Source organism: Drosophila suzukii, chromosome 2R, assembly GCF_043229965.1.
Source record: "Drosophila suzukii chromosome 2R, CBGP_Dsuzu_IsoJpt1.0, whole genome shotgun sequence".
NCBI classification, from domain to species: domain Eukaryota; kingdom Metazoa; phylum Arthropoda; class Insecta; order Diptera; family Drosophilidae; genus Drosophila; species Drosophila suzukii.
The window spans coordinates 1,567,596-1,589,277 of NC_092081.1; the positions used below are offsets into that span (position 1 = coordinate 1,567,596).

Here is a 21,682-nt window from a genome sequence, read left to right on the forward strand (position 1 = left end):
GTAAATTAAACGAGTCTTCCAGTATCCAAAAACACTTATAGACTCGATTATCCGCCGCAGCCAGCGAACACTGGAGCACAACTGCGTTCATGTAGAGAACGTAAAGCGCGGGACCCACGGGCAGCAGATCTTTCCAGAGTACGGCTGCCTGCTTCTCTCGCCTGCCAACATGTGGTCACAGAACGCTCAGAATTTCAGCCGAGACACAAACATTTTAAACACGATATTTCAGTACCATGTAAGTAGACACCAATATGGCATTTGCTTCCAAGGAAGCCAACGCATTTTTCCACACCCCGGTTTTCATGTTATAAAGAAAAAACTAGTTAGTTTTACCCTTAACTTTACACCCCGGACTTTAAAACTTCTGGTTTTAGTGGGGGAGAACGGGACAGCTGATATAAACACCGCCTGGTAGCTTTTAAAGTGAAGAGTCGGTGGCAGAGCACAACCCATATAAATGTAAAAATATAAACTTGTTCTCATCATTGAGTGCAAAATTCTCAATGTCATGTTAACTTTTCTCATTGAAATAATATCTTTTTTCGGAAACATTCAGTGCTTATTGCTCACTTTTTATAATTTTAAAAAACTTTGGAAAATATGAAACGTTTTTACAATTAGAAATATTTAAAACTTTTCTTTATGTTTTGTTGTTTTGTGGGATCGTATGACCTCCAATCTACCACCATTTCACCTTTTAGAATTTAAAAAAAAACACTCAAAATTATGACACTTACGTTTTTATAAAATTTTTAAAAGTTGAGTTTTGAAAAGGGTGTTAAATAAAAACACATCTTAACGAGGAACAAATCTAGTGACGATCGCACCTTCAGCAAACAATTGTACTGATATCAACTTTTGTGACGAAATGTATTATACGACCTACTAAATAAATGCAATTTCTTAGTTTTCTTACATTCGGCACGTTTTATCAAAATCGTACAGCTAAACCCAATGTCAAAAGTTGAGGATTCTCATGGGCTATACACCTTAACATTTAATTTGCAATCGTTGGAGCCGTTTTGGAGGAATCAGAAAAAAAAAGCTGAAAAAGTCTGAAACTGAAACAATTATTAAACAGTGGTACTTAGAAGGGCTTACAAAGCATTTTAAAATACCTTTCTAGCAACATATAGCACAAGCCTGTAGCTTTAGTAGTTCACAAGTAAGGGGTGTGCACAATTTAGCTATTTATAGCTGCTTTCTCGCCAAACTATTTGTTTTCCAAAAGTGGTAGAAGTTATGTTTCTTATATTGAGCTGTTTAACATCGACTAGAATTTCCAGGACTCTAAAATAACGTTTTAGGTCAAACCTGACAAATTGACAAAATGACAAACAAAACAAGGAAGAACGCTATAGTCGAGTACCTGGACTATCAGATACCCGTTACTCAGCTAAAGGGACGAAAGGGAAATGGAGATATGCAAGCAGCAAAGCGAGATTGAAATGCGCCACATACCGGCGGTGGACAGACTTACGCGTTATGTAGTGGGCGTGGATTTTTTTTGATCAATCGATAGGTATTGACGAGACCAACACATTTCAGTTAAAATTTTTTATCTAGCATGAAAGTTATGGGTGCCACAGGTTTTGACGGTATGTGGGCGTTAAAGTGGTCGTGGCATATTCTCGTAACAAACTTGCGTTGCGTACAAAGCTACGGAATCTAAATCTGAGATCCCAATTCTCTATCTTTGATAGTTTCCGAGATATCCACGTTCATATTTACGATTTTTTGAAGTTTGTGGGCGTTTAAATGGACGTGGCAAACCTTTTTTGGGTCAATCGATAGGTATTGATAAAAACAATACATTTCAGTTAAAATTTTTGTTCTAGCATCAAAACTGTAGGTGCCACAGCTTTGGGCGGTTTGTGGGCGTTAGAGTGGGCGTGGCACTCTGCTGAAACAAACTTGCGCTGCGCAGGAATCTCAGGAATCTTCATGCCTAATCCCAGTACTGTAGTTTTTATAGTTTCCGAGATCTAAGCGTTCATACGGACAGACGGACATGGCTAGATCGACTCGGCTAGTGATCCTGATCAAGAATATATATACTTTGTGGGGTCGGAAACGCTTCCTTCTGCCTGTTACATACTTTCCGACGAATCTAGTATACCCTTTTACTCTACGAGTAACGGGTTTTTTCCAGATTCGTCGTTTTTTTCCAGATTCGTCGGAAAGTATGTAACAGGCAGAAGGAAGCGTTTGCGACGCCATAAAGTATATATATTCTTGATCAGGATCACAGATTCCTGAGATTCCTGCGCAGCGCAAGTTTGTTTCAGCAAAGTGCCACGCCCACTCTAACGCCCACAATCCGCCCAAAACAAAGGCTCCTAAAGTTTTGATGCTAAAATAAAAATTTTAGCTGAAATGTATTGTTCTCATCAATATCTATCGATTGACCCAAAAAAAAGTTTGCCACGCCCACTTTAACGCCCACAAACCGCCCACAAACTTCAAAATATCGTAAATATGAACGCGGATATTTTGGAAACTATCAAAGATAGAGAAATGGGATCTCAGATTTAAATTCCGTAGTCTTGTACGAGCGCAAGTTTGTTACGCGAATATGCCACGCCCACTTTTAACTGAAATGTTTTAGACTCCTTAGTACCTATCGATTGATTAAAAAAAAAGATTGCCACGCCCACAAACCGACCAAACCTGTGGCGCCCACAGTTTTCATGCTAGATAAATAATTTTAGCTAAAATATATTGGTTTCGTCAATACCTATCGACTGATTCAAAAAAAGTTTGCCACGCCCACTCTAACGAGCATAACGCTTAAGTCTGTCTACCGCCCACATAACCATATATTGAGATCACGGGTAGGTGTCGCATTTCAATCTCGCTTTGCTGCTTGCATATCTCCATTTACCTTTGGTCCCATTAGCTGAGTAACGGGTATCTGATTGTCGAGGTACTCGACTATGGCGTTCTTCCTTGTTTAAGTATAAATTCTGTATAATACCCAGGATATCCTTTTGTAAAAAAATATTTATTTTGCAAATCTTAAACAGCTATAACACATATCCTTTAAACTTATTTGGTTATTCTCAAATTGCGATCCTATTAGAAAATAGACTCCAAATAGATTCACGGCTTTCCCTCACTCCTTTCTGCTACATTATTTTTAATAAAGTTAATATAATTATTTACTAGCACCAGTTGAACAACCAAAAAGGAAGAAAGGAATGAAGTCTTGCAGAAATTGTAAGATTTTGAATTTAAAAGATAAGAGTTCAATAAAATATTTTAATTGAGGAATAGGTCCTTGGGGAAACCACAAAGAAACGCGGCAAAACCTCTACCTCTCTGATAGTGTGGAAACGAGGAATGTTTTAAATTTAGTTTAAGTAGTAAGGTAAAAGCAAGTCAAAAGTATAGGGTTATATATTGATCTATTTATAAAATTTCTGCGAGCAAAGCTGCGGGCATTGTCTCTTATAAAGTAAATCAATATGTTTTTTTCCAGAACCTGCAAAAGTCAAAGGTTTCCGCCGCAGAAATGTTGTTCGGCCTACCCATGCAGGACACTGGCTTCAAGCGCTATCCGTTGCGCGCTCGGTCACGGATCATTCAGTATGCCTTGACCTTGATCCTTAAGGACAACGACCTGGAATACCTTGAGACTCTTAAGGAGAAGCTGCAGCTACACTACCCGCCGCTGCCACTGAGACCGTCGGCGAGTAGGTCGCTGAAAGAACCATCGACAATTACTTACATATTTTACCCGGGAGAGTACCGAATGTGGGAACTGGTGCCCTACACGGTGGCCTTCATGTTAGTGTTCGCGTACGTCTACTTCTCTGTCCGTAAAATTGACGTTTTTCGCTCTCGGCTTTTGCTGGCTCTGTGCAGCGTAATCACAACGGCTGGAAGCTTGGCCATGTCCCTTGGCTTGTGCTTCTTTTTCGGCCTGACCATCTCACTGCAGTCAAAAGACATATTTCCCTATCTGGTAATCCTGGTGGGACTGGAAAACAGTTTGGTGATCACAAAGAGCGTGGTGTCAATCGACGAAACGTTCGACGTGAAGATCCGCGTAGCAAAGGCCCTAAGCAAGGAGGGCTGGCATATATCCAAGACCCTGCTAACGGAGATTACAATTTTGACTATTGGCCTCGCCACTTTCGTTCCAGTCATCCAGGAGTTCTGTATCTTCGCTATAGTCGGCTTGCTTTCAGACTTCATGCTACAAATGCTCCTCTTTTCCACCATCTTGGCAATGAACATAAAGCGGGCCGAATATACAACAGAGGCGAAGCACCTCCCTAAGATGCTGCTGAGCTGCACTCAGGGGGCGGGTCGACAGGAATTCCGCTTCTTTGGTGCCACCCCATCGATGCCGCCCTTTGTTCCCGGCACATTCCAACGATCACAGTCGCATCCGAAGCTCTGCTTTGCAGATGCCTCATCTGTCAATGATCGGACAAGCTTGGTCAACGCCCACTCCCCGCAAGAACAGCGAATTCCTAAGCGCATCAAGATTGTTAACTTTTGGGCTCGCACCCGCTTTTTTCAGCGGGCTTTCATGATCTGGATGATTGTGTGGATATGCTCTATAGTGTATAACTCGGGATGCCTGGAACAGTTGTTCAGTATGGAGAGTAACGGCACGATGACTGCAACCTTTGAACTCCATCGACGCCTACAGGCAGGGCGTGGAGCCGTCAGCAGCTTTTTCGAGGGATGGCAGGCGGATCAGCAGCGGCCCACAAGTGCTCCCGGCGGCAGTGGCATTTCAACTACCTTAAAATCTACACTCGCAAAAGATATTAATGAGACGGCCGAGGATGTGCAGCGACTGCGCTACCCAAACTTTGACCTAAACTACTTCCTCTCGAACTTCCACTGGTCTACGATCATGAAACAGTACAACATATCACTCAGTGGGCACTACGTAACCTTACTGCCAACCATTCGGCTTAGCCATGCCATTTCGCCCGAGCTAGCGACATTGTTACGCAACCCGCAAGAGCAACTGCAACAGAATTTCCAGTGGAAGGCCTTGGCCGCTGCGCTCGATCCCCTCGACTTTAACGACGACGACGTACGCCGCGATTCCCCAATGGTAATGGGTGGCGGTATGCCGTTGGTTCCTAAGAGCCCCATGGAAATATTCTTCGCCATCCTTCTCTGCTGCATTAGCATCTTCGTGCTGTGCTACACAATGGTGGTCTTCTACCGCTGCATATGTACCAGGAACTACGCCGAGTGGCGTTCTAGCTGGCATGAATCCGAAGCGCCTTATAAGCAGACTGAACAGATTCTCGAGGGTGTGCCAACTCAAATAGCCGGCCACAAGCATCGCATTGAGTGTCTCGTCTCCGACGGTGCCTACATCATAAGCTGCTGCCTTAAAGGCCAAATCCGTGTGTGGGATGCACGCAGTGGTGAGCAGCTAACCAGCATCGCCCGCTCCGACATCCAAATCTCTCATCTACGACCGGATGGACAGACGCTGGTGCGGAAACTGGCCGTGTCACCGGTGTGGTGTCTGGACTACTTCGACAATCTCATTGCAGTAGGCTGCGCTAATGGACGCGTAGAGTTGTGGGAATCCCCTGCCGGTTTACTTAAGTGTGCATACCAGGAAGACGTCAAGAGGAACCAAGGAATAACCCACATCCACTTGAATGGCGATCGAGTGATTGTGGCTCGTCTGAGTGGTCGGCTGGATTTCTACCGCTTGGAGACGTATTACAAAGGGAAGCAGATAGACTGGGGTTTTACCTCGGCCTACAGGCGCAGTACGTCAGCATTGATTTTCTTTTAAAATAATCTTTTACATTAAAACTTTTTCTCTTTCAGCTCACGTACGAACAGGATCTACTGGAAGCCTGGGACTGATGATGCATCAGCAGCGGTGCCAGCAGGATACCGCTCAGAAGACCACTAAGGAGGAAATGAAAATCACATTGGAGGGCGTGCGACTAGCCCATCAGCAACCTATCACCTGCATGCAGGTCGTTAACGACATGGTCTTTACCGGCAGCCAGGACCACACTCTTAAGGTGGTCCCGAAAAATGTATATTGAAATAACTTTGCTCACTTTAACTTGTCTCCAAAGGTTTATTGTCTTAACAAGTCGGATGCGGAGTATACGCTTCACGGACATTGTGGGCCCGTGACCTGCCTATTCATGGACCGCTGGCAACCATGCACCGGCGGCTCCGGTTCCCAGGACGGTCTGCTCTGTGTTTGGGATCTGTTTACCGGTGCCTGCATGTATAACATCCAAGCCCACGACGGTGCCGTTAGCTGCCTGGCCTGCGCCCCTAGCTATGTGATATCGCTGGGCACGGACGAGCGAATCTGCGTGTGGGAACGATTTCAGGGAAATTTGCTGACTACCATAAACATCTCCAACGCTTACTCCAGTCTGCTGATGCTAACACCGTCACTGTTGGTGACCAGCAAAATGGGTAAGCTTTACTCATGGGTTGCTTCTTGACTAGGCGTGTAATTGATTCTAATAAAAATATTGCAGGATCTCTTATTGTTTGGGATGTGCGCACTGGGCAGCCGGCTCGCGAGGTCAAGCTGGACTTTGCCAATCTGCAGCTGTGCCCCAAAATTATGATGCTTGCCTGCGATTCGGTAGTTTGCGACTACGGAAATGAGATCCGCGTCGTCCGCTTCCCTATCGTGGCTGACAAGTGCCACTAAAGTGCAAAAAATTAATTTAACGTCGCCCACAAGCACCTATGATTAAGTTGACTATCGGCTCTTCACCGCCTTGAAGCTATTGACGCATTCACTAAGTTATACATACATACACTGATGTCTCGCAGAAAATACTATTTAAACAATTAAGCCCAATTAACACTAATGATTTTGTATACTCATATGAGTTATAAAGAAATGTCTATGTGACCTGGAAACTTAAAAACCTATAGAAATTGGACAAGAACTTGTAATCTTAAAAATATTTTTTAAGTTGGCTTCATTGACTCTTGTATATAAATTAAATTATTAATATTCCCAAATTGATTGCGTTTGTATCACATTTATATATTTTTTTATGTTTCTAGATCCAATTTGTTTAAAACTCCGAAAAGTTGTGCATTACTCTTTGCTAGGAATTATCTTTTGAATTTTGACCCTAAGCTAAAAGCTAAGCGCTGAAGCTTTGAAATGTTAAGGATATACTCCAGCGGTCGTCACGCATTAGAATGACATTTTGTCTTTCATTTGTGTGAGTAGATTCCAAGGAGCATCCTTGCAATACGTGTGTGCCGACCGTTGATCCAAATTATTTGTTTGGTGGCAGAGACCTAACATAGCTATTCTCTATGCCCGCTTAATGGGAAGCTGCCGACTGCTGATATATGTAAACTAAAACGTGTAATTATATTATTTACATAGTGTCTTAAAGCGCCTCAGCATAACATAAAATGACTAAACAATAACTTAGATACTATATTTAATCACTAACGCTTAATTTTCTGTACGAAAAGTAAAACTTACAAATATATATTGATTGTGACGTCACGTAAAAAATTTCAGATAATTGTCGATTTCTCCTATCGTGCCGACAATGTACTAGCTATATTATTAATAATTCGCTTATTTTGTTTTTGAGATTATTTTGACTTAAAAGGCGAAGCAAAAAGTAAAAACCATATTAAATTTTAACAGCGCCTGAGCAAAGATGTGTGGAAATCCAAGTCAGATAAATACAGGGGTGGTCAAAAGTATTTTCACAAAACAAAAGTTAAATATACTCATTATTTGAACTTACTTCTTGTTTACTTTGGCATCAATGGAAAGGTAATTTAAATGCAGTTTGAATGATACAATACATTTTTTAACCCATTCAGTACTTATTGAAAAGGACGAATTTGTGTATAGATCTACTAATTTTTTGATGCAAAAAGTTTCTTCAAACAAAAATAATAGTAACTGCAAAAAGAATTTTTCAAAAATCATTTTGCTTATATTTTTTATGATTTTTTGAAAAGGTTTAGAAACATGAATTTGAGCCATATTTTTCTTTTTTTTATATAAATTTTTCCGACATTGTCAGCTTCAAAAAACTATAAAGGAGTTGAACAATTTAATTTGTTCAATTTAAACCAAGAGCTAAGGTGGACATTTTTTAAATGTACAGTTAATTTTGTATTTTATTATTGTACACTTTCAACTTTTCTTTAAGGAAAAATAAATAATTTTCACATCTGCATAGAGTTTTAGTGTGTATTAATCAGTTAGAATCAGTTCAAATATTGGTTTACGCCAAGCGCTGTAGTATTTAACTCCGCTGGAATTTCACCATCGAATTTTTACAGGAATGTGCATAATAGAAGTCAGCAACTTTATGCTTTTAAACTTTTGAAAAATATTAAGTTTTGGAAAAGTTACATTCAAGAAACGAATCGTTCGTCACTGTTCCCTACACTCCCTTACTGAAAACAAGATATGCGTGTGTATGCATGATGTTTTTGCTTCGAACGATCATAATATTGAAACATTCATCATTTTCTCACCACTATAGAGCTTTATGTTTTGGCGCTTTTTTTTGTGGTTTCCACAATGACCTATTCCACAATGCAAATATTTTATTGAACTCTTATCTCTTAATTTCAAAACTACAATTTCTGCAAGTTTCCTGTAAACTATATTTTTGGATTTTCCAATTGGTGATAGTTAATAATTATATTATTTAAGCGGAAAGATGTGAGAGAAAGCCGTGAATCTATTTGCTTAAACATTTATATAATTAAATGTTTGAACCATAAGTTATAGACAGTATAGACAGATTTAAGCGTTATGGGCGTTAGAGTGGGCGTGGCAAATTTTTTTTTTGGATCAATCGATAGGTATTGATGAGAACAATAAATTTCAGTTAACATTTTTATTCTAGCATCAAAACAGTTTTTATCTAGCATGAACATTTTGGGCTCCACAGGTTTGGTCGGTTTGTGGGCGTTAGAGTGGGCGTGGCAATCTTTATTTTGGGTCAATCGATAGGTATTGATGAGAACAATACATTTCAGTTATTCATTATACCCGTTACTCGTAGAGTAAAAGGGTATACTAGATTCGTCGGAAAGTATGTAACAGGCAGAAGGAAGCGTTTCCGACCCCACAAAGTATATATATTCTTGATCAGGATCACTAGCCGAGTCGATCTAGCCATGTCCGTCTGTCCGTCTGTCCGTCTGTCTGTCCGTCCGGATGAACGCTGAGATCTCGGAAACTATGGGATCTAGGCTATTGAGATTTGGCGTGCAGATTCCTGAGCTTCTTACGCAGCGCAAGTTTGTTTCGGCAGAGTGCCACGCCCACTCTAACGCCCACAAACCGCCCAAAACTGTGGCTCCTACAGTTTTGATGCTAGAATAAAAATTTTAACTGAAATGTATTGTTCTCATCAATACCTATCGATTGACCCAAAAAAAAGTTTGCCACGCCCACTTTAACGCCCACAAACCGCGAAAACCTGTGACGCCCACAATTTTCATGCTAGATAAAAAATTTTAACTGAAATGTATTGGTCTCGTCGATACCTATCGATTGATCCAAAAAAAAATTTGCCACGCCCACTCTAACGCCCATAACGCTTAAATCTGTATACCGCCGGTAGGTGGCGCATTTTAATCTCGCTTTGCTGCTTGCATATCTCCATATAGCTGAGTAACGGGTATCTGATAGTCGAGGTACTCGACTATAGCGTTCTTCCTTGTTTTTATTCTAGCATCAAAACTGTAGGAACCACAGTTTGGGCGGTTTGTGGGCGTGGCACGTTGCTGAAACAAACTTGCGCTGCGCAGGAATCGCAGGAATCTGCATGCCTAATCCCAGTATTGCGTTCATACGGACAGACGAATCTAGTACACCCTTTAACTCTACTAGTAACGGGTATAAAAATGTATTGTTCTCATCAATACCTATTGATTGACCCAAAAAAAAGTTTGCCACGCCCACTTTAACGCCCACAAACCGCCCACAAACTTCAAAAAATCGTAAATATGAACGCGGATATCTCGGAAACTATCAAAGATAGAGAATTGGGATCTCAGTTTTAGATTCCGTAGCCTTAAGCGCAGCGCAAGTTTGTTACGCGAATATGCCACGCCCACAAACCACCCAAACCTGTGGCGCCTACAATTTTCATGCTAGAAAAAAAAATTGTAACTGAAATGTATTACTCTCGTCAATACCTATCGATTGACCCAAAAAAAACTTTGCCACGGCCACTCTAACGCCCAAAACGCTTAAATCTGTCTACCGCCCACATAACCACATATTGTGATCAGGGGTAGGTGGCGCATTTCAGTCTCGCTTTGCTGCATGCATATCTCGATTTCCCTTTGGTCCTTTTAGCTGAGTAACGGGTATCTGATAGTCGAGGTACTCGACTATAGCGTTCTTCCTTGTTTTTTGGGAATACTTTATTCAATGATAGAATATGTTCTTCCAATGAGGTGGACAACATTATAATATCTAGATATACTAAACAATCTTTATAGATAAAATCTTCTAATAAATTGTACATACATCTTTGAAAAGTAGCGGGGTCATTTTTAATACCAAATGGCATTCGGGTATATTTGTAATGACTACGTTTTGTTGAGAATGCTGTTTTAGTTTTTGATTCTGGTTCCATTTGGATTTGATGGAATCCTTTGGCTAAATCAATAGTAGTCAAATATTGACATCTTCCCAATTTGTCTAATACTTCATCCATTCTGGGTATCGGGAATTTATCATTGACAGTGATCTCGTTTAAATTGGTGAACAATAGGGAGATTTTGATTTACGGATTATTCCCTGTTCAATCATTTCATTTATTTGCTTTGCTTTGCTTTATTTGCTTCATCGAAAGTTTGAGGGTATTTGTATGGTTTCCTATATATTGGGTCTTCATGCTTTGTTTGTATTAAATGTTTAATAGTATATGTAAAAGACAAATTTTCACATTTGTACTGAATGTCATTATATTCAAATAAAAACTTCTTTAAATTATCTTTTTCTTCCTTATTCAAGTGTTCTAACCTGTATTCATTACATTCATTTAATTCATTATTAATGGCAAAAACAAGTGATTGATCCATTGATAAGGGCGGATTAAAGCATTTTACTGCGGTCTTATCCTCTCCTTTACAATTTTCACCATACTTCATGTTCAGTAATGTGTCTCCTAACATCACTGTTTCCTCTTCGTAACTTTTTTTTGCTTTACTTTCTTTCAATTAATATCTGCCTATTAAAACATCACAATTGTTAGAAAATTTATGTAAATAACATTTTTGTTTAGTTGGGCAGATTTTACAAGATTATAATGTTATACTTTTATTTAATTCTTTTGATCCATTTATTGTATACACTTTTAACTTCTCTTCCTGTTCTTTATTTTCTCCAAAATGTTTCGTCATTAATTTGATAGATGATCCTGTATCTATCATGACTCTAAGGAGTTTTCCTTTAATCATTACTCTGACATATGGGCAACACTTTCTATATCCGAGGCAGTTTGCTGAAAATTGACGTCCATCTATTCTGTGCACTATCATTCTCCCTTTGTCTTTTAACAGGTGCGTTTGGGGAGTTATTTGAAGTTAATGCCTGGAAATTTAAAAGGTTTTTTGGCCCTACCTTGGTCTAGATTTCTCCTAAACTCATGATAGTTACCTTTGTTTTTAGAGGGAATATGATTTCTATTTGGTGAATCTTGAGGATTTGTTGAATTATTTGAATTGTTATTATCTCTTGAGTTGTTATTGTTGTTATATCTTGGATAACCGTGTGAATGAGAATTATATTTTTGATAATAATAATTTTGATGTGTACTTCCCGAATTCCTTCGAATATCTTGACGTCTGGGTCTATTATTATCAAAAGGGTCTGCATCCCAATGACCTAAATCCATTGCTGCTTCTTTTAAATTGGCAAGTGTTGTGATATCTTTTTTGGATAAAGAGTTATACAACCTATCAGGAAGCTTTCTTTCGATACAATCCCTAATTGTCTTGTTTAAAGAACTTGTATAAATTGACCTGTCTATTGGGTCTGATTCTAATTCTAACTTATTATGTACTTTCCAAGATCTCAATTTTAGTTCACTAACGAACTTACTAACGCTTCCTTAGTATGGGGTGTCCCGAATATGTTGTATGATGTCTTCGTATGGCCTGTGGTCTTTGAAGGCTTTGACTAAGGCCGCTTTTGTGGTTACCCATGCACTAGACTTATATTCTTCTATGACTGTTTGGGCTGAGTCGACGATGATCCTCTCGTTGGCTCCATAGATGATGTGGGTTTGTCGACCGTCTTAGGTAGGGTATAATTGTAGTAGGTACTCTACCCTGGCAATGTACCGACTTAATTCCTTGATTTGCCCGATTAACTGATTCAAGTGAATCTCAGACAACTGTGGTAATGCTGAAGGATTTTCCATTTTTTTGTATTGTTCCTTGCTTTTTACTTATTTTCAATGTTTGCACTTTACATTTTTAGCGCGTATTGACCGATTTGGATTTTTAATTTAGTTTCTGCTTGTGAAGATTACACATAGACTTCTTGTATTATTTTCAATATTGGCACTTTTTTTTAAAGTTTTTAAGCGCGTATTGACCGAAATGGTTTTTATACCCGTTACTCGTAGAGTAAAAGGGTATAGTAGATTCGTCGGAAAGTATGTAACTGGCAGAAGGAAGCGTTTCCGACCCCATAAAGTATATATATTCTTGATCAGGATCACTAGCTGAGTCGATCTAGCCATGTCCGTGTGTCCGTCTGTCCGGATGAACGCTGAGATCTCGGAAACTATAAGAGGTAGGCTATTGAGATTTGGCATGCAGGTTCCTGAGCTTCTTACGCAGCTCAAGTTTGATTCAGCAATGTGCCACGCTTACTCTAACACCCACAAACCGCCCATAATTGTGGCCGGGTCGTTCTAATTGATTAGTCTATAGGCTGTGGTTTTTTGTTTCAGGGTAATTTTCCTCTGGATTGCTTATAGTCTGGTAATTTTCCATTGGCTTGCTTACAATTAAATTTGGATTCTTATTTCTTAGAAGGTGTCTCGAGGGTGACTGCATAATGTGAGTATGTATGTGTGGGTGTGTGGACATGTACATAGGAGTACGTGGTCTCAACATACCCTGCAGTTTCACAATTGAGTATAAGCGCCCAATCATCACGACGTTGGCAGAGCAGCCAGCGACGCCGGCAGAGCTGAGCGCAACGGCGGCAAAGAGACGCGCTCTCAGTCGGGGTCCGCAAAGAGAACGCACAATAGGTACTTGTGCGCTCTCCCTCTCTCGCCATGTCTCACCTGGGAAATGCGGGTGAAGGCAAGGAGGCCCAGCAAATTAAATGTATAGACTTTTTTCCACCTTTCCATCTTGTCCATCTATCGTTTCACTTTCTATCCATAACCGCATATTCGCCGCTTTCCATATTCCTTTATAAGGTATTTGTGATAATTGAAATCTTTCGACATCTGATGCTGCATATCTTTCAAGCCTCATCAACTTTGTACGGACCTTTATATTTCGGTATTACCTTCTTGCATGCCCCTGGTACACTAACAAAATTATTCAAAACAATGTAGTCACCTCTTTTAAATTTTTTAATAATTCTACCCTTATTTTTAATTTGTTCATTGTATTTTTGACTATTTTATTGCTTGTTCTATTCTATTATTCTATTGGTCCAACTCTTGTTTTAAGAAGTCGATTACCACTCCTGGCTTACCACTTTGGCTTACACCAAATAGTAAGTCGCTTGCTGTTGTTCCAGTACTTTTATGTGACGTGTTGTTCAAAGCAAACTCTATTTCTGGTAGTACATTGTCTAAAGTTTTCTCTGTTCCTGCACTCGTTAATTTGGCTAACATTGTACCGAGACACCTATTTATGCGTTCCACTTTGCTTTGGTTGAACCGGTGACTACTTTTATAAGCTTTTTATTATGGGTTTTCAGAAATTCTTTAAAGTCTTTTGAAGTGAATGCGGTTCCCCGATTTGAAACTATAACCTTAGGACGACTATAAGAAGTAAAGAAATTTGATAAATATTTTGTTGCACTTTTAGAATTAGTTGATTTAGTACCACAAAGTTTTACAAATTTTGAAAATCCATCAACCGCTAGTAAAACATATTTATTTGATCCGTTTATAATTTTTACGGGGCCGAAATGATCTATATGTACTATGTCAAATGGTTTGTCACCCTTTGGTATACTGTGTAATAAACCTTCGCGTTTCCCACATTTGGATGAAAATGTTATACATCTTAAACAGTTATGTATGTGTTGTTTAATTTTATCAGATAATTTAGGAAACCAATAAGATCTTATTATAGCATTGTATACTTTTTCATAACCTCTGTGTCCCATGTTGTCATGATATAGCGTTAAAATATTTCCTTCTATGTTTGCTGGCACATAAAATAAAATATTACCTTTAAATTTTCGATAAAAAAGACCATTTCTCATTTCAAACGCATTACTTTCTTCTTTCTCTAATCTTTGACGTATTTCATGGATAGCACTGTCTTTGTTTTGGCACATTGAAAGGTTTTGTTCTAACGTGTTTTCTTCTAATACCAATATATTCGAAATACTACTCAAAGCATCGACATCGTAGTCGAAGTTTTCTAATTCAAGCGCCCATCTAGCAATTCTTGTGTTTATTTCCCTATTATTTAATGTTAAGGACAATGAATTACAATCTGTAATTATTTTGAATTTCTTTCTCTGTAAGTATATTTTGAACCTTCTTAAAGCATATATTATAGCAAGCGTTCGTAATCTGTCGTTTGTTTTGAGATGAAATATATTGGATGCATTTTATTGTCGTCTTTTCTTTTCATTAATATTGCTCCAAACCCAATTGAACTGGCGTCGCAATGTAGTTCTGTTTCATGTTTTGGTTCGTATATAGAAAGGATTGGAGCATTTATTAACATGTTCTTCAGGTTTTCGAAGCACTGAATTTTATCTTCACCAAACGCGAACTTTGCATCCTTTTTAATGATATTATAAAGTGGTTTTGCTTTAATGGAGAATTCTTTTATAAACTTTCTAAAATAGGAACAGAGTCCTAAAAGGCAGTGCATTTTTTTTTGCATTTTTTGGAATCGGGAAGTTTGTTATTGTTTCTATATTTTTTTTATCTGGCTGTATTCCTTTCTTTGATACAATATAGCCAAGATATTCACACTGTTCTTCAATAAACCTACACTTGTCAATCCTAAGATCCAATTTATTCCTTATTAATCTTTGAAAAACTTCCGTCAACGTAATTAAATGTTTCTCAACTGACTTTGATGCTATCATTATATCATCTAAGTAAATGGCAACCTTTCCAGCTCTAATCATATCATCAAACACCCTATTTACGAATCTTTGAAATGTGGCTGGCGCGTTTCTCAGACCGAATAACATGTTAATATATTCGAATTGACCCATGGGCGTTACGAACGACGTATACTTTACAGAATCCTCGTGAACTTCAAATTGATGAAAAGCACTTTCTAGCAGTGTAAATATTTCATTGTTTGCAAGAGTATCTATAAGATCCTCGATCAACGGTAAAGGGTAATTATCTTTGGGAGTATTTTTATTTAATGTTCTGTAGTCAACACATAGTCTAATATTACCTGTCTTTTTTCTAACCAATACAATTGGAGAAGCAAACTCTGACTGACTTGGCCTAATTATTTAATTCTTTATTAACTCATGGGCTTATAATGGAAAGGCTTTTCAGTATTTAAATAATACTGCTTAAAGATTGGTTGTAACTTAAAATTATATTTTAAATGTATGTTTGTATTGTTAATAATTAATGTATTTTCCTCTTTATCTAATTCAATTGCCATTAGGTTTCGACATTCACTTTCTATTTCGGACATATGTTCTTCATTTTGGTTCAAGTACCCACTTACATTTTTTTTGTTGGGTAATTTTTCTTCCTTGTCGTATAGTAGTCTTATTAATTCTTCCATATTTTGTTTACTTTCGTCTTTACTTACTTTGTTTTCTAATCTTAATTTACTTTCTTTTATTAACACAAATCTTTCCTTTTCTAAAAAATCAGTTCCCAATATTGCAGGATATTCCATTGTTTCATTAGGTACAACAACAAAATTATTATTAAATTCTTGGTTTTCAAATATGATTTTACATTTAACTATTCCAATGATAATATCAGTTTACTCTTATTTATCCCATAGTAGTTTTTAAGAAAATTATAACTCGATAAATTCGGTTGGTACATGTTCTTCACGTATAAGAGAAGTGGGACTTCCCGTGTCGATTAGGGTTTCTAATGAGAGGATAAGATTGTTAATTTGTTTAGTAAATAAATACTCTATTTTTCTTACAAATCAATTTGAATTGTTTTTGCTCTCCAGTTGGTTTATATTCTTGCGTTTCGGACAGTTGATTGAAGTGTGCCACATCTCAGCGCAGACGAAACAGGATCCAGGTTCCCTCTTGCTTTTGCGACACTCATTGGCTTTTTGTCCCTTTGAATTGCAATTATAGCACTTAATTACATTTGCAGATTTATTGGTATCTGCCTGTAGCGTAACTTTGTTGTTGTTGTTGACAAAAATCTGCTTCAATTGAAGTTTCTTAAAAGCGTGCAATAACTCAGCTGTATTTGAAAATCGTTGCATTTTTTCCTGGTTGCGTAGCGCATAGTCCGGTATTCCGTCATTCAAGTGCTCCAGTAGTTCTTTTTGACTTATATTTATTTTATTTGATAATATTAGTTTTTCGTAAAAATATTCTTGAAATGATTCATCACTTTGCCAAATTTTCACACACAACGTAGAGTAAAAGGGTATACTATTGTAGATTCGTCGAAAAGTATGTAACAGGCAGAAGGAAGCGTTTCCGACCCCATAAAGTATATATATTCTTGATCAGGATCACTAGCCGAGTCGATCTAGCCATGTCCGTCTGTCCGTTTGTCTGTCCGTCCGGATGAACGCTGGGATCTCGGAAACTATAAGAGCTAGGCTATTAAGATTTGGCGTGCAGATTCCTGAGCTTCTTACACAGCGCAAGTTTGTTTCAGCAAAGTGCCACGCCCACAAACCGCCTAAAACGGTGGCTCCTACAGTTTTAATGCTTGAATAAAAATTTTAACTGAAATGTATTGGTCTCGTCAAAACCTATCGATTGATCTAAAAAAAATTTGCCACGCCCACTCTAACGCCCATAACGCTTAAATCTGTCTACCGCCGGTAGGTGGCGCATTTTAATTCCGCTTTGCTGCTTGCATATCTCCATTTCCCTTTGGTCCCTTTAGCTGAGTAACGGGTATCTGATAGTCGAGGTACTCGACTATAGCGTTCTTCCTTGTTTTAATATAAACTCGTATTAATTTGATATGTTTTTCATATCAAACGTAACACTGAAAAGTCTTCGAAAAAAAAGTATGACTGTGCTTCCGTATTTTTTGTGTATTTATGGTATATAGTATGGTACTAAAGATATTTTTTTGGCTGAATTGCTGTGGTCACTCCAACATTCGACCAAATGTGAAATTGTACAAAAGTGAAAAATTTACATATGTTGTTTTTTTTTTTTGCAAACGGTAAGTATCTCATTTTCAATTATAATTACTTGATGTTTGTCTAGTTCTAACATATTTGTTTATTGGACACTGTACCGTGCTTTTCGGTGGCTGAATACACAGACTGCACTACATAAAGTCAAATGGCTGGCCAAGATGCCGAACTGGTCAAGTTGGCGTCCACCACTTCGCTGGAAATCTTCTATCGAGGACATAAGAAGGCCTTCCTGACGCTGATGCAAAGCTACAGGAGGCATCCGAGTACAGCGGGATCGGTCATTTATTGCTAAGTTCTGGAATTATTTTTATAATTGATCCAAAATATATAAAAAATAAAAATTTACAGCGATCTTATGGGTTTTTAACATTTAGTTGTTTATTAGATGCAAAAAAGTAAAAACAAAACTGATTTATATTGATATTACAAACATATCAATCTGGTATGAAAGTATAACAGTTTGATATGAAAGCATATCAGACTGATACGAAAGCATATCAGTTTGAAAATAATGCATATCAGTTGGATATTAAAAATACCACAATTTGGTCACAACTTTGATATGTGCGCATATCAATCTGGTATGAAAAATACCAAATTGACATGTTTGAAAATTTATGTCCGTCAAATTAGCGTCGGCCTGTTAGCAACGAAAGTGGAACGGTGGAATTTGGAACATGGAGGCTCTTTTTATTTTTAAATTTTCACGCTTTTTGGGGACCAAATCGAAAAATCTAAAATGCTAGATTGTTAAGAAAGAAAAGATCTATCGATCTAGGTAGGTTTGGGACACATCCGAGGTCTATTAATGTTTCAAAAATGCATTTGAAAAATCGTGTCTCCACAATTTTGTTAACTGCTCCCCTCACATAGGTTGTGCCAATATGCACGATAAGCCAAGCTATTGGGGCTTAATTCAAGCTTCTTTTCTGAAAGTTTCATTAAAATCAAACCCACAGTTTTCGAGAAAATAGCCTAACAGTGACGCAACCTCGGATTTTCCCCATACAAAAAAGGGGGGCAAAAATGAAATTACCTACGGCTCCACTCCTAGAGGTTGTGCCAACATGCACGGTATATGGGTAGATAGGGGATAATCTAAGGAGTGTTCTGTGAAAATTTTATCAAAATCAAACCCACAGATTTTGAGAAAATTGCTTTACAGTTGGGGGTGTTAAAAAGGTTAATAAAAGGCAGTTTAATCCAGAAACTGAACCATTGGATACTAAGACATGAACCACAATGTAACAGCTTAGCCATGGCAATCATTCGACGCTAACTTTCTATAACTTTATACAACTCTCACAGAGGTTGTGCCAACTTGCACGGTATCGCATTCGGAGGGGCATCATTATAGCTAATTTCTGAGTTAATTACAGGCAATTCAAACCCACAGTTTTCGAGAAATTCAAGTATTTTCAATTATGGCTTTTGCCACGCGGTCACACTGTCCAGGCCAGCGAGAAATCGTATGCACACGTGACATCAACCATCAAAATATATATGCAAACTTTAATTAATTCATACAACTCTCACAGATGTTGTCCCAACTTGCACGGTATCGCATTCGAAGGGGCATCATTTGAGCTAATTTCAGAATAAATTACAGGCAATTCAAACCCACAGTTTTCAATTATGGCTTTTGCCACGCGGTCACACTGTCCAGACCAGCGAGAAAGCAAATTCAGCCAAGACATTTACCACGAAAAGGTATTTATCGATATATCGCCAAGTGCCAAGCTACGACCTACAACACTTAATTGAGCCAATCGAATACTTTTGGCCGCCAAGTATTGAAAAATATATATTTTATGATTCAAATTTTCATTGTGATATGTATGCACCCCCTAATTGGTATTTATTTCCCTATTATTTTAATGTATAATTCATCGTTTGGTGGTCGACGGACATACTATTTTGAACCTGTTTCACCAAAAACACCAGCTAAGACTCATCTGTCCAAAGGATATATCGACCTTTTGAAAGTGGCTAGTTCAAGTGGCTTTTGGCAAACTTCAACCTGTCTTTGGGGTGTCTTTTACCAAGTAATGGCTCCTTTGGTGGACTTCTAGCATTCCAATTTTCATCGAACAGACTTCTCAGAATTGTGCCATCCCTGATTCCCAAGCTCAGATTCGCTTTTATAGTCCTACAGGATGCAAAAGGATAAGTTTTGCTGAAGCGGACATTGCGTACGTCCTATATACTTGTTGTTTTCCGTGTCGCATAACGTTTTTGTGCCGGTGCAAAAATATGAAAGAAACGCAAAAACAGACCAAATCTAATGGGGTTCTTGCTTGTTTTGTATCTCTATGATGGGTTCTACAAAAAAAAGGTACTAGCGATCAACTAACGAAAAGGACTATGCTAAACAACCGTTATATAGTTTCGCTTCTGTCGCACTGCTATTTTAATGAACACAGCTGTACAAGTAATTGTTTTTATTTGTTATTTGTTATTATTTAGAAACAATATCTCCATCGGCGGCTTCCTTCGGTTGCTGACCGGCTTCCTCCTGCCGCGTTGCTCCGCCATTAGCACGGTGGTCGCCGCTGGAGTCGCCCTCGGCGCCGACGTCGTCCTGGTGACCAGGAGCGGATTGGCGATTGCGTCGTCGGCGCCGACGTTGTGGCTCCTCGCCATCGCCATTCCGATCCTCGTCACCAGGACGACGTCGCCGCCGACTTGCCGACTCTTCTCTGGCGGAGCGCTCCTGCTGCCGCCGACTTGCCGACTCTTCTCTGGCGGAGCGCTCCTGCTGCCGCCTACGTGGCGACTCTTCGCCATCCCGCTCTCCAGGACCACGTCGGCGCCGACTCGCCGACTCCTCTCTGTCGGCGGAGTCGCCCAGATAAAAATTATTGATTGTCTGAAAAATTAAGTTTTATTGTTAATATAATTAATAAATAAAATCAAAAATAAACTTACTCATTGAAATTTGCCGTGACATCTTGGATGAAGTTCCCGCAAAAAGTAACGGGGATTCTATTCGGCAGTATGGCAACTCCACAATAGCAAATAGGGAATTTTTATATTTTTCTTAAATCAATAAAATGTTAAATTCTACCAAACCACTGGCTCGATTTCGATGAATTATACATTTAAATAAAAGGGAAATATATACCAATTAGGGGGTGCATACATATCACAATGAAAATTTGAAACATAAAATATATATTTTTCAATACTTGGCGGCCAAAAGTATTCGATTGGCTCAATTAAGTGTTGTAGGTCGTAGCTTGGCACTTGGCGATATATCGATAAATACCTTTTCGTGGTAAATGTCTTGGCTGAATTTGCTTTCTCGCTGGTCTGGACAGTGTGACCGCGTGGCAAAAGCCATAATTGAAAACTGTGGGTTTGAATTGCCTGTAATTTATTCTGAAATTAGCTCAAATGATGCCACTTCGAATGCGATACCGTGCAAGTTGGGACAACATCTGTGAGAGTTGTATGAATTAATTAAAGTTTGCATATATATTTTGATGGTTGATGTCAGGTGTGCATACGATTTCTCGCTGGCCTGGACAGTGTGACCGCGTGGCAAAAGCCATAATTGAAAATACTTGAATTTCTCGAAAACTGTGGGTTTGAATTGCCTGTAATTAACTCAGAAATTAGCTATAATGATGCCCCTCCGAATGCGATACCGTGCAAGTTGGCACAACCTCTGTGAGAGTTGTATAAAGTTATAGAAAGTTAGCGTCGAATGATTGTCATGGCTAAGCTGTTACATTGTGGTTCATGTCTTAGTATCCAATGGTTCAGTTTCTGGATTAAACTGCCTTTTATTAACCTTTTTAACACCCCCAACTGTAAAGCAATTTTCTCAAAATCTGTGGGTTTGATTTTGATAAAATTTTGGCACAACCTCTAGGAGTGGAGCCGTAGGTTGCGTCACTGTTAGGCTATTTTCTCGAAAACTGTGGGTTTGATTTTAATGAAACTTTCAGAAAAGGAGCTTGAATTAAGCCCCAATAGCTTGGCTTATCGTGCATATTGGCACAACCTCTGTGAGGGTAGCAGTTAACAAAATTGTGGAGACACGATTTTTCAAATGCATTTTTGAAACATTAATAGACCTCGGATGTGTCCCAAACCTACCTAGATCGATAGATCTTTTCTTTCTTAACAA

General features: G+C 38.7%; 2 protein-coding genes across 6 annotated transcripts in view; one reads left to right on the plus strand and one right to left on the minus strand.

Moving 5' to 3' along the window:
- SCAP (SREBP cleavage activating protein) overlaps nucleotides 1-17,899 on the plus strand; it is a 51,725-nt gene extending 33,826 nt beyond the window's left edge. For all 5 annotated transcript variants that reach the window (XM_017075641.4, XM_017075643.4, XM_065863241.2 and 2 more), the window contains 6 exons: nucleotides 61-238; nucleotides 3,485-5,762; nucleotides 5,824-6,026; nucleotides 6,084-6,438; nucleotides 6,504-17,570; nucleotides 17,673-17,899. In XM_017075641.4, the coding sequence (XP_016931130.1) occupies nucleotides 61-238; nucleotides 3,485-5,762; nucleotides 5,824-6,026; nucleotides 6,084-6,438; nucleotides 6,504-6,682 (3,193 nt within the window). In that variant the 3' untranslated portion in view covers nucleotides 6,683-17,570; nucleotides 17,673-17,899. The remainder of the gene's footprint in view (nucleotides 1-60; nucleotides 239-3,484; nucleotides 5,763-5,823; nucleotides 6,027-6,083; nucleotides 6,439-6,503; nucleotides 17,571-17,672) is intronic.
- Nucleotides 17,900-20,005: 2,106 nt separating this feature from the next.
- On the minus strand, nucleotides 20,006-21,293 carry LOC139352460 (pre-mRNA-splicing factor 38B-like). Its single transcript, XM_070994574.1, has 2 exons — nucleotides 21,282-21,293; nucleotides 20,006-20,416 (listed from the first exon to the last, which is right to left on the minus strand). The coding sequence occupies exons 1-2, from the start codon at nucleotides 21,291-21,293 to the stop codon at nucleotides 20,006-20,008; spliced, it is 423 nt and encodes a 140-aa protein (XP_070850675.1).
- Between the last annotated feature and the right edge of the window lie 389 nt (nucleotides 21,294-21,682).